This window comes from Oncorhynchus tshawytscha, linkage group LG07 (genome assembly GCF_018296145.1).
Source record: "Oncorhynchus tshawytscha isolate Ot180627B linkage group LG07, Otsh_v2.0, whole genome shotgun sequence".
Lineage (NCBI taxonomy): Eukaryota > Metazoa > Chordata > Actinopteri > Salmoniformes > Salmonidae > Oncorhynchus > Oncorhynchus tshawytscha.
This window is the reverse complement of record NC_056435.1, coordinates 30,392,945-30,408,710: the sequence shown is the minus strand read 5'-3', so window position 1 is coordinate 30,408,710 and position 15,766 is coordinate 30,392,945. Positions and strand designations below refer to the sequence as shown.

At 46.5% G+C, this 15,766-nt stretch overlaps 1 protein-coding gene across 1 annotated transcript in view; it reads right to left on the bottom strand.

The window, feature by feature from the left end:
• Window positions 1-15,766, bottom strand: part of shq1 (SHQ1, H/ACA ribonucleoprotein assembly factor) — a 41,356-nt gene that overhangs the window by 3,043 nt on the left and 22,547 nt on the right. Inside the window, exons 10-11 of the mRNA XM_024426822.2 lie at window positions 13,752-13,875; window positions 10,572-10,692 (exon numbers count right to left, since the gene is read on the bottom strand). Of these exons, the coding sequence (XP_024282590.1) occupies window positions 10,572-10,692; window positions 13,752-13,875 (245 nt within the window). The remainder of the gene's footprint in view (window positions 1-10,571; window positions 10,693-13,751; window positions 13,876-15,766) is intronic.

The following is a 15,766-nucleotide window of genomic DNA, read 5'->3' as shown; positions in this document are numbered from 1 at the left end:
AAAGTGTCCCACTAAGGACAAACCAGATGGGATGGCGTATCGCTGCAGAACGCTGTGGTAGCCATGCTGGTTAAGTGTGCCTTGAATTCTAAATAAATTCACTGACACTGTCACCAGAAAAGCACCCCCACCACCTCTTCCATGCTTCACGGTGGGAACCACAGAAGACGGAGATCCGTTCACCTTCCCCGCATCTCACAGACATGGCGGTTAGAACCAAAAATCTCAAATTTGGACTCATCAGACCAAAAGGACAGATATCCACCAGTCTAATGCCAATTGCTCGTGTTTCTCGGCCCAAGCAAGTCTCTTATAATTGGTGTCCTTTAGTAGTGGTTTCTTTGCAGCAATTCAACCATGAAGGCCTGATTCACACAGTCTACTCTGAACAGTTGATGTTGAGATGTGTCTGTTACTTGAACTCTGTGAAGCATTTATTTGGGCTGCAATTTGAGGTGCAGTTAATTGGTGGAGTGCTGCAGAGATGGTTGTCCTTCTGGAAGGTTCTCTCATCTCCACAGAGGAACTCTGGAGCTCTGTCAGAGTGACCATCTGGTTCCAAGGCCCTTCTTCCCTGATTGCTCAGTTTGGCTGTGCGGCCAGCTCAAGGAAGAGTCTTGGTGGTTACAAACATCTTCCACTTAAGAATGATGAAGGCCACTGTGTTCTTGGGGACCTTCAATGCTGCAGACATTTTCTTGGTACCCTTCCCCAGATCTGTGCCTTGACACAATTCTGTCTCGGAACTCTCTAGACAATTCCTTCAACCATATGGCTTGGTTTTTGATCGGACAAAAACTGTCAACTGTGGGAGCAATTCGACCATGAAGACCTGATTCACGCAGTCTCCTCTGAACAGCAGATGTTGAGATGTGTCTGTTACTTGAACTCATGAAGCATTTACTTGGGCTGCAATTTCTGAGGCCGTTAACTAATGAACTTATCCTGTGCAGCAGAGGTAACTCTGGATCTTCCTTTCCTGTGGCGGTCCTCATGAGAGACAGTTTCATTATAGTGCTTGATGGTTTGTGACTGCACTTGAAGAAACGTTCAAAGTGCTTGAAATTTTCTAGACTGACCAGGTCTTAAAGGAATGATGAGACTGTCATTTCTCTTTGACGATTTGAGCTATTCTTGCCATAATATGGACTTGGGTCTTTTACCAAATAGGGCTATCTTCTGTATACCACCCCTACCTTGTCACAACACAACTGATAGGCTCAAACGCATTAAGGAAAGAAAATCCACAAATTCACTCTTAACAAGGCACAACTGTTAATTGAAATGCATTCCAGGTGACTACCTCATGAAGCTGTTTGATAGAATGCCAAAAGTGTGCAAAGCTGTCAAGGCAAAGGGTGGCTACTTTGAAGAGTCTCAAATATAAAATAGTCTGATTTGTTTAACATATGTGTTACTTCACAGTGTTGATGTCTTCACTATTATTCTACAACGTAGAAAATTGTAAAAAGAAAGAAAGAAAACTCATGAATGAGTAGGTGTCCAAACTTGACTGGAAAATTGGTTGCATAAATAAATACACACACTTCCCTTCAAAAGTTCGGGTCACTTAGAAATGTCCTTGTTTTTGAATGAAAAGCAAGTTGCTTTGTCCATTAAAATAACATCAAATTGTTCAGAAAGACAGTGTAGACGTTGTTAATGTTGTAAATGACTATTGTAGCTGGAAACATCTGATTTCTTAAACTGTTGTTCTGATTAAAGAAGCAATAAAACTGGTACTCAACTAGTTGAGTATCTGGAGCATCAGCATTTGTGGGTTCGATTACAGGCTCAAAATGGCCAAAAACAAAGACCTTTCTTCTGAAACTCGTCAGGCTGTTCTTGTTCTGAGAAATTAAAAGGCTATTCCATGATGGAAATGGCCGGGAAATCTCGTACAATGCTGTGTACTACTCCCTTCACAGAACCACGCAAACGGTCTCTAACCAGAATAGAAAGAGTGGGAGGCCCCGGTGCACAACTGAGCAAGAGGACTTCAGTTAGTGCTAAATACGGCTGCTAGAATCCTGACTAGAACTAAAAAATTTGATCATATTACTCCAGTGCTAGCCTCCCTACACTGGCTTCCAGTCAAGGCAAGGGCTGATTTCAAGGTTTTACTGCTAACCTAGAAAGCATTACATGGGCTTGCTCCTACCTATCTCTCTGATTTGGTCCTGCCGTACATACCTACACATACGCTACGGTCACAAGACGCAGGCCTCCTATTTGTCCCTAGAATTTCTAAGCAAACAGCTGGAGGCAGGGCTTTCTCCTATAGAGCTCCATTTTTATGGAATGGTCTGCCTACCCATGTGAGAGACGCAAAATCGGACTCAACATTTAAGTCTTTACTGAAGACTCAACTCTTCAGTGGGTCATATGATTGAGTGTAGTCTGGCCCAGGAGTGTGAAGGTGAACGGAAAGGCTCTGGAGCAACGAACCGCCCTTGCTGTCCCTGCCTGGCCGGTTCCCCTCTTTCCACTGGGATTCTCTGCCTCTAACCCCATTACTGGCTTACTAGGGCTCTTTCATACCGTCCCTAGGAGGGGTGCGTCACTTGAGTGGGTTGAGTCACTGATGTGATCTTCCTGTCTGGGTTGCCCCCCCCCTTGGGTTGTGCCGTGGCGGAGATCTTTGTGGGCTATACTCGGCCTTGTCTCAGGATGGTAAGTTGGTGGTTGAAGATATCCTTTTAGTGGTGTGGGGGTTGTGCTTTGGCAAAGTGGGTGGGGTTATATCCTTACTGTTTGGCCCTGTCCGGGGCTGTCATCGGATGGGGCCACAGTGTCTCCTGAACCCTCCTGTCTCAGCCTCCAGTATTTATGCTGCAGTAGTTTGTGTGTCGGGGGCTAGGGTCAGTTTGTTATATCTGGAGTGCTTCTCCTGTCCAATCCGGTGTTGTGTGAATTTAAGTATGCTCTCTCTAATTCTCTCTTTCTTTCTCTCTCTCTCTCTCTCTCTCTCTCGGAGGACCTGAGCCCTAGGACCATGCCTCAGGACTACCTGACACGATGAGTCCTTGCCGTCCCCAGTCCACATGGCCGTGCTGCTGCTCCAGTTTCAACTGTTCTGCCTGTGATTATTATTATTTGACCATGCTGGTCATTTATGAACATTTGAACATCTTGGCCATGTTCTGTTATAATCTCCACCCAGCACAGCCAGAAGAGGACTGGCCACCCAACATAGCCTGGTTCCTCTCTAGGTTTCTTCCTAGGTTTTGGCCTTTCTAGGGAGTTTTTCCTAGCCACCGTGCTTCTACACCTGCATTGCTTGCTGTTTGGGGTTTTAGGCTGGGTTTCTGTACAGCACTTTGAGATATCAGCTGATGTACGAAGGGCTATATAAATAAATTTGATTTGACAAGTACATTAGAGTGTCTAGTTTGAGAAACAGACGCCTCACAAGTCCTCAACTAGCAGCCTCATTAAATAGTACCTGCAAAACACCAGTCTCAACGTCAACAGTGAAGAGGTGACTCTGGGATGCTGGCCTTCTAGGCAGAGTTGCAAATAAAAAGCCACATCTCAGACTGGCCAATAAAAAGAAAAGATTAAGATGGGCAAAAGGACACTGGACAGAGGAACTCTGCCTAGACGGCCAGCATCCCGGAGTCACCGCTTCACTGTTGACTTTGAGAGTGGTGTTTGTGGGTACTATTTAATGAAGCTGCCAGTTGAGGACTTGTGACGCGTCTGTTGACTCATTAGTCCAGAGCACATGCTGACATTTTTCTGCACCCCAGTTCCTGTGTTTTCATGCATAGTTTCCACGTCGGAGGTATGACTTTTTGTTCGCAAGTCTTCCATGAAGGCCACTTCTGACAGTAGATGGGTGTACCAGGGCCCCACTGTTTTCTGCCAATTCTGAGTTGATGGCACTGCTGGACATCTCCGATTGCGATGGGAAGGAAGCATGATATGTCTTATCTGCTGCAGTAAGTTTCCTTGGCCGACTACTGCATCTACGGTCCTCAACGTTGCCCGTTTCTTTGTGCTTCTTCAAAAGAGCAGCACATCTGGAAACCCCTGTCTGTCTGCCTGGGAGAGACCTTGTTGATGCAGTATAACTACCTTGTGTCTTGTTGCTATGCTCAGTCTTGCCATGGTGTATGACTTTTGACAGTAAACTGTCTTCATCAACCTCACCTTGTTAGCCGAGTTTGGCTGTTCCTCAACCGGTTTTATTCCTCCTACACAGCTGTTTCTGTTTCTTTTTTTAACTAGGCAAGTCAGTTAAGAACAAATTCTTATTTTCAATGACGGCCTAGGAACAGTGGGTTAACTGCCTGTTCAGGGGCAGAACGGCAGATTTGTACCTTGTCAGCTCGGGGGTTTAACCACTAGGCTACCCTGCCGCCCCAGTTAATGATTGTTTCAACCTACATATTGAATTGATAATCATTAGCACGTGTACTAATATATATATATATATATAGCGAGAGATAGAATAAATGGTCTGTTTTTTTTAGTTCGATGGTGTTTTTGGGACTCTGCAGATTGGCCGTACCGACTTCAAGACAACTTCTGTCTCTGGAAACAGTTTGGGCTCCACACTAATATGACCCCTCTGTGTAAAGGTGAGACTCTCACGAACATGTTGGTCACATGAATTTCCCCACAGTACCAGTTGAAAATATGAACGGAAGTATTTACTGAGAGTGTTTAGTGGTTGATCCTTCTTTTCTCTCTCAGATATAGGACAGACACTTCAGAACAAACTTCCTATTGATGTTTTTTGGGGGCGACGATCTGTTGTTCCATGTAGAAAATCTGTTATACAATGCATTTGTAAGGGCTAATAGCAGTAATGCCTAACATTTTTTATTAAATCAAATAATTGTTTTATATATTTTTTTTATACTTCAGGGGGTCTTAAAATTCTAAATCAAATAGATAAATGATCCTTGGGAGGACCTTCTTAAAACAATTCCATATAGCTTAGTAGAACCCCTCCCCCTGCTTTGACAGGGCTTAAGCCCTTGCTGGAGTTGAGCAGGCTGGCTGACTAGCTCTGGCTGGAGAGCCTCCTGTAGCACTGCAACTTCAAAGCAGAGACCCTCCTCCATCCCCCACCTCCCGCATTCTCTTTCCCCCGTGGGAAGTCATTATTGAGTTAGCATTGGAGAGGCTACGTGCTTGTTCTCTCCCCTCACTCCCCCTCTCCCTGCGCTGCAGTGCGAGAAGCTCAGCTTGCGGTGAGCACAAAGGCTGCTTTTGGAGGGAATAAATAACATTGTACACAGTTCAGTCATTACTAATGTCGTGGGCTCTCTTCATTAACTGAGGGGCAAGCTTTTCAAGGTTGGAAAACTTCTGTCGCCACAAAGACGCTTCCATCTTTCAGACAACAAACAAGAGTCCTTGGATGAGGACAGCGAGCAGGAGGGTGGTGGGGGAGAAGGACAACTAGACAGTCAATTACAGACTTCCATTTCTACCAGCAGCCTCATTCGACACATGTTCCTACTCATACTTCTTAGTTAATCTTAAATGTACAAATTAATTTCACAAGATTTGTCAAGGTAGTGTATGTACACTATTCAATGGATATAGTGGATGGACAGTCAGACACTGTTTGCTAACTGTATGCCATTTGAATTGTCCAACATCTCATTCAGGTAACAAAATGTAGGCGGTAGTTGTTTGTGACAAAGTTGGCTTGTTTTATAAGGCTGAAAGACTTATAAATGGATGCTTGGATTTCCTGTCTTCCTGAGTTTGATGGTTTGAGGGAGTGTGTGATGAAATGTGTTATGGAGTGTGTGACGGCGTGTGTGAGTAACACTGAAGACCTGTGTCCGAGGCATTAGGCCAGGGGTGTTGCAATCGGTCTTCAACGAGGTTCTGGAAAAGATTAGCCCTCCAGCCATCGTTTTGGGATTTTTCAATGCTCCACGACTGTCTAGCTTTCATTTAGATGATTATTAGCGAGCTGGACACAGTACATTTTTGGTTTTAGTTTTGGTTTGAGTTATTTTAAAATATATTGAGTTTGATTCCCCCTCCCCCCAAAAAATATTTCAACCCACCCGCAGGCTGTATGTTTGACACCGCTGCATTAGGCTATATAACAGAGTAGGGACTGTAATCTAAGGAAGTGCTTTCTTGCTGTACAGAGAGACCATTAGTTAATGTGCAACATGAAGAGAGCTGGTAGAACTGCCTGCAGAGCTTGTTGTTTACCGACCCTCCTAATCAAAACAAGGACGCAAGGAGAGGAAGTTACCTCATACAAAGCAAGGCTGCATCACTCATTATTAGTGTAGCACGAATGCAACACTGTCAGTTTTTCTCTCTCTTTGCACGTGTGGTGAGCTGCCTGTGTAAGTACACAAAATCTGGACGTCATGCAGAGAGGAAATCTGTAGTACTTCTCCCCATTAGCTGTGAGACCGTCTTGGCTTTGTCGAGCCCAGCGGGACACAGAGACTATCTACTGTCTCTGTGGTGGGGAAGGCTCAAAACACACAGACCATATACACAGAGTACACATGGCCAGTGATTCCATGTCTATGTACAGCCTCTAAGGTGCAGGGTAACAGTCACTTCGTGACAGGACCAGGTGAATACTGTGATCCCTAATTGAGGTCACTTGTTAAATCCACTTCAAATCAGTGTAGATAAAGGGGAGGAGACAGGTTAAATAATCATTTTTAAACCTTGAGACAATTGAGACATGGATTGTGTATGTGTGCCATTCAGAGGGTGAATGGGTGAGACAAAATATTTAAGCGCCTTTGAACAGGGTGTGGTAGTAGGTCCCAGGCTTGTGTCAAGAACTGCAACGCTACTGGATTTGTCATGCTTAACAGTTTCCTGTGTATATCAAGAATGGTCTACCATCCAAAGGACATCAGCCAACATGACACAAATATGGAAAGCATTAGAGTCAACATGGGCCAGCATCAATGTGGAACGCTGTTGACACCTTGAAGAGCCCATTCCCCAATGAGTTGAGGCTGCTGTGAGGGCAAAAAAATGCCATATTAGGAAGGTATTCCTAATGTTTAGTATACACCATCTACTACATCACAGGACCCAGGACAGGACCGGCTCCAGACAGATGAGTGTGGGTAGAAATACACTAGCAGGTACATGAAAAGGATTAATACCAGAGAAAATGTATCCGAAGCTTTTTCACCTGCATTCCACCCTTTCTAAGAATAAAAAAGAGAAAACTGTACGACGATCAACTTACCATTCCTGCACACGCACTAGACACAGAGTTGCCAGCCCCTGGAGCATTAAAACCCCCAGCAAGCCCCCACGAGGCTTAACCGACTCACTTATCTGACCACTGACCTTGCCGTGGGGGGGGGGGGGGTCAGCCTGTAGGTTGTCCCTGTGGGGAGCCCGTGTCCCCTGAGGGCCTCCTGGGACTGTGGAGAAGAGAGCTCTCCTCTGGGCATTATCATGCACACAATGTGTGTAGAGGCTGAATGGATTGGTGTGAGCGAGAGAGAAAAAGATCCTTGTTTCCTCCTCCAAGACTAGCAAACCCTTGAGCTCGACACTCACAGGTTGCCATGGTTTTTTGCTCTGGAATTTAATCGACCCAATTAATTGATTGTGCGGCAGACAACGGGTAGAGGGGGAGGAATGTGTGAGCGCTGAAAGAGGAAGGGGAAGTTAGAGGCCTGCTGATTTCGCTGAGATAAAGTAACACAGATCTGATGGGATTTTTTGGACTGGTCACAGTCAATCTACATTGGTCTCCTTCCAAGCCTTTTGATGAGAGAAGAGTAAAGACTGAGAAAGAAAACGAGGAGTGGGTTTTCATTTCAGTCTAGCACCACTGCAGGGGTTCGGCATCGGATGATCATCAAAACCACCCATTGAAACGAATGGTAGAGAAGTTTTTTTTATTTGATAGTGGCAATGCATCTGATGGTACAAAGATATCTGCAAATTACACAAAATTCCCTGGGTAATGTGGAAACGGTTGTAAGCGCGTTAATAATCCTCTTTGGTCAACACCCTTTATCAGGACAAATACAAAATGGTGTCAGAAGGATTTTCTCCACCCTCATACTCCTCCTGTTGACCGGAGAGTGGACTGTCCACTTGTTTGTCTTTGTGCAGGAGTATGTGGAGGGAGAGGGGTTCGCTGGAGTCTAAATCACTGTGAAGTCTTTATGATGCTGTAAATTTGACTCTGGTCTCAGCAGTCAGAGGGACTTTAAGAGCATGAACACATGTGGGACAGCCCAGAGAGAGCCAGACAGTATAAATCAACCAACTGAGCAACGCATTCATTAAATCGCCGTGTCCATCATGAGCAACTGATCGTGTCTGGGAGTCGACTGTGGGGACGACTGACAAGATACAGGATATAGATTACATCTTATCTTACCACAGGACTCACAGGAAGAGACGGCACAGTCACTTAGCAGGAATGACAAATGGGGGATATCTAGCAGGGAGGAGAGCAATGCTTATACAATCTGTCATCAAACCGGTCACATGCACAAACGTCTGCCACAACAAACCACAAGTGATAAGAGCACTGTCTATGCAAACCACAGCTGGCTGCTGCTTGAGTGCTGCCTGCCAGCCTTGTCATCTCCGATCTAGACTACTGCAACTCTGTTGGCTGGGCTCCCCGCTTGTGGCAGCAAACCCCTTCAACTTATCCAGAACGACGCAGCACGCCTGGTGTTCAATCTTCCAAAGCTCTCCCATGTCACCCTGGTCCTCCGCACACTCCACTGGCTTCCAGTCTAAGCTCACATCATCTTCAAGACCCTGGTGCTTGCCTACGGAGCAGCGAAGGGAACTGCCCATCCCTACATTCAGACTATGATCAAACCCTACACCCCAACCCAAGCCCCCTGTTCTGCCACCTCTGGTCTCTTGGCCCTGCCACCCCTACAGGAGGGCAGTTCCCGCACAGCCCAGTTAAAACTCTTCTTTGTCCTGGCACACCAATTGTGGAACAAGCTTCCCTCTAATGTCAAGACAGAGGAGTCCCTGCCCATCTTCCAAAAACGTCTGAACCCTATCTCTTGCTACGATTGGGATATGTTGTTGTTTCATCGTGAATGCACTGACGTAAGTCGCTCTGGGAAAAAAAAGTGTGCGCTAAATGACTTATGTAAATGCCTGCTAGCTCATAGAAAGACAGCTCTCCTCTCTACTGCTTTGAATGGCAAGTGGACTGCTCGCTTTTATTCCACATTCAGAAGGGAAAGAAATGTAGTCTGTGCAGCACAACAATATAGGATAGGTATGAAATGTCAATCTGGGAATTGATTCACAGCAAAACAATGGAATGGAATGCCTGGGCTCTAGAGGTTTTCCCAGCCAGGTGCCCTGAGGCAGCATCTTCAACAGGAGTGGGTTAGTAACTCTTCCTGGATGCTGGACAGCCTCTGTCTCTCTCTCTCTCTCCATCTCTCTGCCTCTGCTGACACCACAGCTGATATGAGCCAGGTCTCAGGGCAGAAAGAAAACAAGCTTTGCTTATCGACTGAAAAACGTAAACAGAAAAGGGAAATGTAACAATTCAATCATAGGTAAAGGTGGCGAGTACAAGGTCTAATCCATTTAATGATCGATGCAGGGTTGCAGCCAGTGGAAGCCAGCTTGTTGATAGGTCAAGCTGACATTTGGCTCCAATGTACAGAGGTGGAAGGGAAAAGAGGGAGGCGGATTGGAAAGCACTCAACCGCAGATGCCCTCCTGCCGTTTCATCTCCTTGACTGACTGAAATGAGACTGATTGAGTTTTCCAGTGGCTTGACAGTGATGCTGCTTCTGCTCAAAGCGTACGCTGAGCTGAGAGAGCACTCAAGACCAAGACTCTCTGTTCTCTTCGTCTGCTGCAGCGAAACAGACAGACAAACCGGGACTGTAGCTCCGATCTCCACCATTGATTTTTATACATCTATTATTAATTGGCCATCGAGGCGTTTTCTTTTCCAGAGAGAAAAGCTCCATCAAACACCGGCAGAGCTTTTATAATGTCTGCATCTGGGCACTGGGCCTACATCATAACTGGCACACATTTTTCAAAATTCAGGCTTTTTCCAGACTAGCACACCACTCGGCTGAACCCCTGCCAAGAATAAAACAGAGCTCATTACCGAATAATGCCCTTGCAGGCTTACAACATGTAAGTAATTGTAAAATATGTACATGGGTGAGGAAAGAGCCATGCATGCTGTATCAATTAGGGAAGAAACTACACAGATCTCTCGCGAGTTGACACGCATCTTGTACTGCACAGTGCACTGTCCATCTGCTTCTTCAAATCTGTGTGTACTGTCACAGAGGCTTCAGTCTCAGTCATTGGGACTCCACTGCAGCACTGAGGGAGACAGTACAGTCCACACGCTCTCCAACGGCACCTTTGACATGGGAGAATGGATACGTCTCACAGCGTCTCTGTCAGTCAAGTGGCCGTGCTGTGACAAATGACTCATCTAATCCTCTCCTCCAGTGCAGCGCACTGAAGCAGCATGAAAGCCACTTTGCTTGGCCCCTGGACCTGGGAGGTAATTATGCTCTAGGGCTGAAGGTCCCTGCAGAGGGAGAGAGAGGATGGGGGGGTAGTGAACTTACTTGACCCTCTGGATCCAGACGCAGTAGTCTGTGATGTAGAGGTCATTCAATATGTAGGCCGGTTCATTCTCCCGGAAGACTTTGTGAATATCCAACAAGCACTTCAGGACGCAGGCTTTCCCTGGACAGGAAAAACAGAAGGAGTAGAAACTGAAAAATGTTGTTATTTTATGGCAATGTGAAGAATGGTAAATATAGCAGTGTTGCTAGCAGGGACTGAGGTTCCAAAAATCTAATTGTTCCATACAGCCTTCCTTCAAATTATAGGCTGAACAGGCTATGGAAGTTCATGTGAGCATTGCAAGACTATCCTATTGCAGACTACTGACAGTCATTTACACTCATGACAGAGAGAGCAATTTATCAACTTTCAGGCCTCCTTTATCTAGTTTATATAGTCCAGAATTTCAACTCAAGTGGGCCAAGATAATGCAAAGGGTTCATTTCATACCGGTTTATGAAAAAACAATTGGGCCTGATTTTCCTCGAAGGGAAAGTCAAAGATTACCATTACAAAATGGGACACACCTGGAGGGAGCCACGTTTGATCCATTACATTTGCTGTCACAAACCCCAGGTCGTATAAATAGCCCCTTTATGGGACAGAGCCGGCCCATTGCAGAGCACGGAGGTCTACAGACAATCCTTTTGTCCGGTATGCAACTTCAGGATTGGCTGGCAGCAGACAGACATTCCAGTCCATTCAAAACAAACAGCACACTCGCTCAGAGGAAAACCTTGCTCAAACATTTGGTTCTCATTTAGAGCATGAGCGCTCACAGAGGACCAGGACCCTCAACTCTCCCTGCTTCCAAACTCACTGCAGACACTAAGCCCTCCCTGCTTCCAAACTCACTGCAGACACTAAGCCCTCCCTGCTTCCAAACTCACTGCAGACACTAAGTCCTCCCTGCTTCCAAACTCACTGCAGACACTAAGCCCTGCGTGCTTCCAAACTCACTGCAGACACTAAGCCCTCCCTGCTTCCAAACTCACTGCAGACACTAAGCCCTCCCTGCTTCCAAACTCACTGAAGACACTAAGCCCTCCCTGCTACCAAACTCACTGCAGACACTAAGCCCTCCCTGCTTCCAAACTCACTGCAGACACAAAACCCTCACTGCTTCCAAACCCACTGCAGACACTAAGCCCTCCCTGCTTCCAAACTCAACCCCACCAACCCCACCACATCCCTGGAGGTTTTACATTTCTCCCTCTCCCTCCCTGGGAGCGATTGGGGAATAGTGCAGTTGTTTCACCTCCAACCGTGCCACGTTATGAATCCTGCACTCGTCTGTTTTTCCCCGCTGATGACAAGTTGAGCCAGTTAAACACGTTGGTGGCGAGCCGTGGCTGATCCCTGGAGAGGGGCAGACAGGCAGGCAGAGTCTGGCCCGGGTGGGGGGGGGCATGGGCACAGCGACACAGCTGCCACACGGGCACTGGCCACTAACATCCATCATGGCAAGGTGACAAGACAGCATAAGCAACACATTTACACACACGTTCCAAACACTCCATGTGCATTCCTAATGCTGCGCAGAAAACTTGGCATCACTACCACACTGGACTTGGAAACAAAACACTTCAAGTGTTTCAACTACTGGGAGGGCCATGTGCACCCCAACAGTACTAGCTCATTACAGTGGAGACCCAAACCCGTTCTAGTGTCATATTTAAGTAGAGTAACTGCTCAATTATAGCCAGCTAAAATGTTACAAAGCCAAGGGACATGTAAAAACATGGAAACAGGGAAATGCGAGTTAAGCTACACTGAGGAACCGCAATTCCGGAACATTTCCGGCTCGGTATAGGCTACCGAACTCCAGTGGGTCCTTTGGTCAGCTACACGACGACAGCGGCCATGCTAAAGCCTCCCTACCTAGGAGGCCCTGCTCTGCTCTCCCTGCTTGGCGGCCAATTGGTTCCAGCCACTTAGCAGGCAGCTGGATGAGCGCCTTGAGAAGGACCATCCATCCGTGATGCCAGAGGGCTGTTCAAATATTTACCCCGGATAACATTCCCTTTAAGGCCTTAACATGTGGCTCCCGCAAGGCATTAAATGGGTTTGTTTTCCTAATACCTGCCAATGTTTGCTTTCACAGCCATTTAAGTCAAGTGCCTTCAAATTAGAGCACACATTCCATTAGCCTTATCCTGACAAATGAATTAGCTGTGTGGAGTAAAGCTGGGAGGAAACGTGTCGTGCCCTCTCAAGACGTACGCCAGCCAGACTGCATTACTGTAGCTTTACAGTTCATTAACGAGAGCCCCATTACTCACTCTCACTCACCTGATGCACGTAAATAAAGCCATTTGCAGAGGCAAACTCATTGAAATGAAGAGGCACTTGCTATCGTTTGCCTGGTTAGACTAACTATCACCAATTAGGTTAGTTTGCATTTTCCAGCACAGAAACAAAATGGGTATGTGACTGTTGAACAAATGTCTAGCGTCAGGAGAGAGAATGAAAAGCGTCATTAGGCTACAACAGGTGAAGTTGTTTCTAGAGGATGCAGGTAGATGGTGTAGTGTATTACAGGGAAGCCCCCTTCACAGTGACAACCTGGGATTCTCGGATTCCCTCAGCCAGTCTGATCTAATCTGGAGTTTAAAAATACTTAATTTGCTGTCATTTACAAGCATTCAAATCCCCACAAACCAGCTTATCTCACCCCACACACATCCTAAATGTGTTTACATGGCAGAGCCTTCATCTAGCTACCCGTGGGGCTTTGATTTAAAGATTACGCTTTGCTAGGAGATAAAGTCAACTGTCCGTAAAGAACAAATCCACACTTCCTGCTTGGAGAGGTTGCTCTGCTTGTGGTGGTATAGTGATGTATGACTGTGGGTGCATGCTGGCTGTAAAGCAGTCTTTCTGTCAGTCTCCAAAGCACTGAACAGGCAAGCTGCAGCCCACAGCTACCATGCAAGCTTTGCCTTCAACCGAAATGCATCAAACCACATACGGTCCCTCAGGAGTCTCAGAAAACATTGGCCAGAGTCCAGAGACACATTAATTGGAAGGGAAACTAGGCCATATTGAGGGCTTTATAATTTGGGCATGACACGGAGGCTGCCAATACTGCTCTAACCAGCATTCACAAAGTGGCCATTGAGGTGTGGAGCTGCCTCAGGTGAGGGTGAGAGGTCAGAGAGAGCATCGTCTAGACTCACCTGACTGGAAGACCCGAGCCGCATCCTGCACGGCTGCAGAGACCAGAGAAAAGTGCCTGTAGAGTGGGTAACACAACACCCTCCTCCCAAAGGACACCAAGACCTCCTGCATCGAGCTGTATGTCTGAAAGGCAACAACAAAAAGACATGCTGCATTTTCCTCATGGCCATTCACTATAAAAAGACTAATCTTACAAAAAAGAAAAGGGACTTCACTTCCTCTTAAAATGTTTGGCAGCCTCTTGCTTTTCTCCTTCCCTCCAGCACGAAGCAGGCTAGGCTAGCCCACTCCTAATTGCAGTCATTGGTAAACTAATTACTCCTAACGACTTCCCTTTCATAGAGGGGGAAACGGGTGAGGAACTCTTAAACACCTTCTGCAGTCGCCGCCTTTTAATTGTTGCTGGTCCTTAATCACTGTGTAAACTCAAGGCTTTTCTCTGCACCAGTGGACAAAAGAGCTGAGAGAGAGCCCTCTGCTTTCTCTTTTTATTAATTCTCCCTAGCTTGTTAAAAGTGCGCTCAGAGTGTGACTCGTTGCATGTCATCAGGGCTCATCCCCTCTCCCCCGGGGCTGTTTAGCAGCCTGCCTGTAAATAACACTCAGCCGCACAACAACCACCAACCTGGTCTGTCTGGTTAGGAGGCTGGTTAACAGCGAGCAGATGGAGAGGGAGGGGAAAAGAGGGAGATAAGGGTGAGAGTGAGACGAGGGAGAGGAAGAATAAAGAGAAAGACAAAAACAGGAGAAAAAAACAGGGAAAGAGAGAGATGGGGGAAAAGAGACCTAGTAAGGGAGAGGGTTAGAGAGAATGAGAGCAAAAGCGATAATGAGCAAAAGAGTGGATGAGAGCGAGTGAGACAGAGCAGACGAGAGAGAGTGAGTGGGTGGGTGGATGAGAGCGAGAGAGCGACTGAGAGGGCGCGTCCCGTCAGTCTCTCCCAGACAGATAGCTCTACTGACGAGGGCTTTCAGGCAGCTGCAGGATGTCATTACTACCTCCTCCATTATCACCATCATGGCCAAACTGCTACCGCTCAGACTGCGGCATCCGATTACCAGCCCTTATTGTCAGGTTCAGAGGGAAAATGCTACTGATTAAGGGGCTCGCACATCACAAGGTATAAGACGAGCGGCACACACGCCCTGCTGCACGGTCCTCTAGTGCACACACACACACACTATCGATCGGCGAGCAGATGGCCATCTCACTCCCTCTCCGCCTGTCTGTCAATTGGGAGCACACACACCTGTTCACAGCCTTGGGGCACACCTTAATACTCCTACCTCTTGACACACAAACCTAAGAGGAACCAATTGTCATAGCTATAACCTGGCCTTCTCTTCTTCTACAAAAAAAGTGCACTACCAGTGCACCAGATGGAGATGACAATCAGTTTGTTTATAGACAGTGCATTCTGAAAGAATTCATACCCGTTGACTTTTTCCACATTTTGTTACGTTACAGACTTATTCTACAATGGATGAAATAGATTTTTCCATCAATCTACCCACAACATCCCATAATGACAAAGCAAAGTGTTTAGAAAATGTTACAAATATGTATATTTTTTAAGTTTACACTGAAATATTACATTTACATAAGTATTCAGACCCTTTACTCAGTACTTTGTTGAAGCATCTTTGGCAGCGATTACAGCCTCGAGTCTTCTTGGGTATGACGCCACATCTGTATCTGTGGAGTCTCTCCCATTCTTCTCTGCAGATCCTCTCAAGCGCTGTCAGGTTGGATGGGGAGCATCATTGCACAGCCATTTCCAGGTCTCTCCAGTGATCTTCGTTCGGGTTCAAGTCCAGGCTCTGGCTGGGCCACTCAAGGACATTCAGAGACTTGTCCCGAAGGTACTCCTGCGTTGTGTTGGCTGTGTTCTTTGCTCCGTTCATCTTTCCAACTATCTTGACAAGACTCCCAGTCCCTGCCGCGGAAAAACATCCTCAAAGCATGATGCTGCCATTACCATGCTTCACCATAGGGATTGTCCCAGGTTTCCTC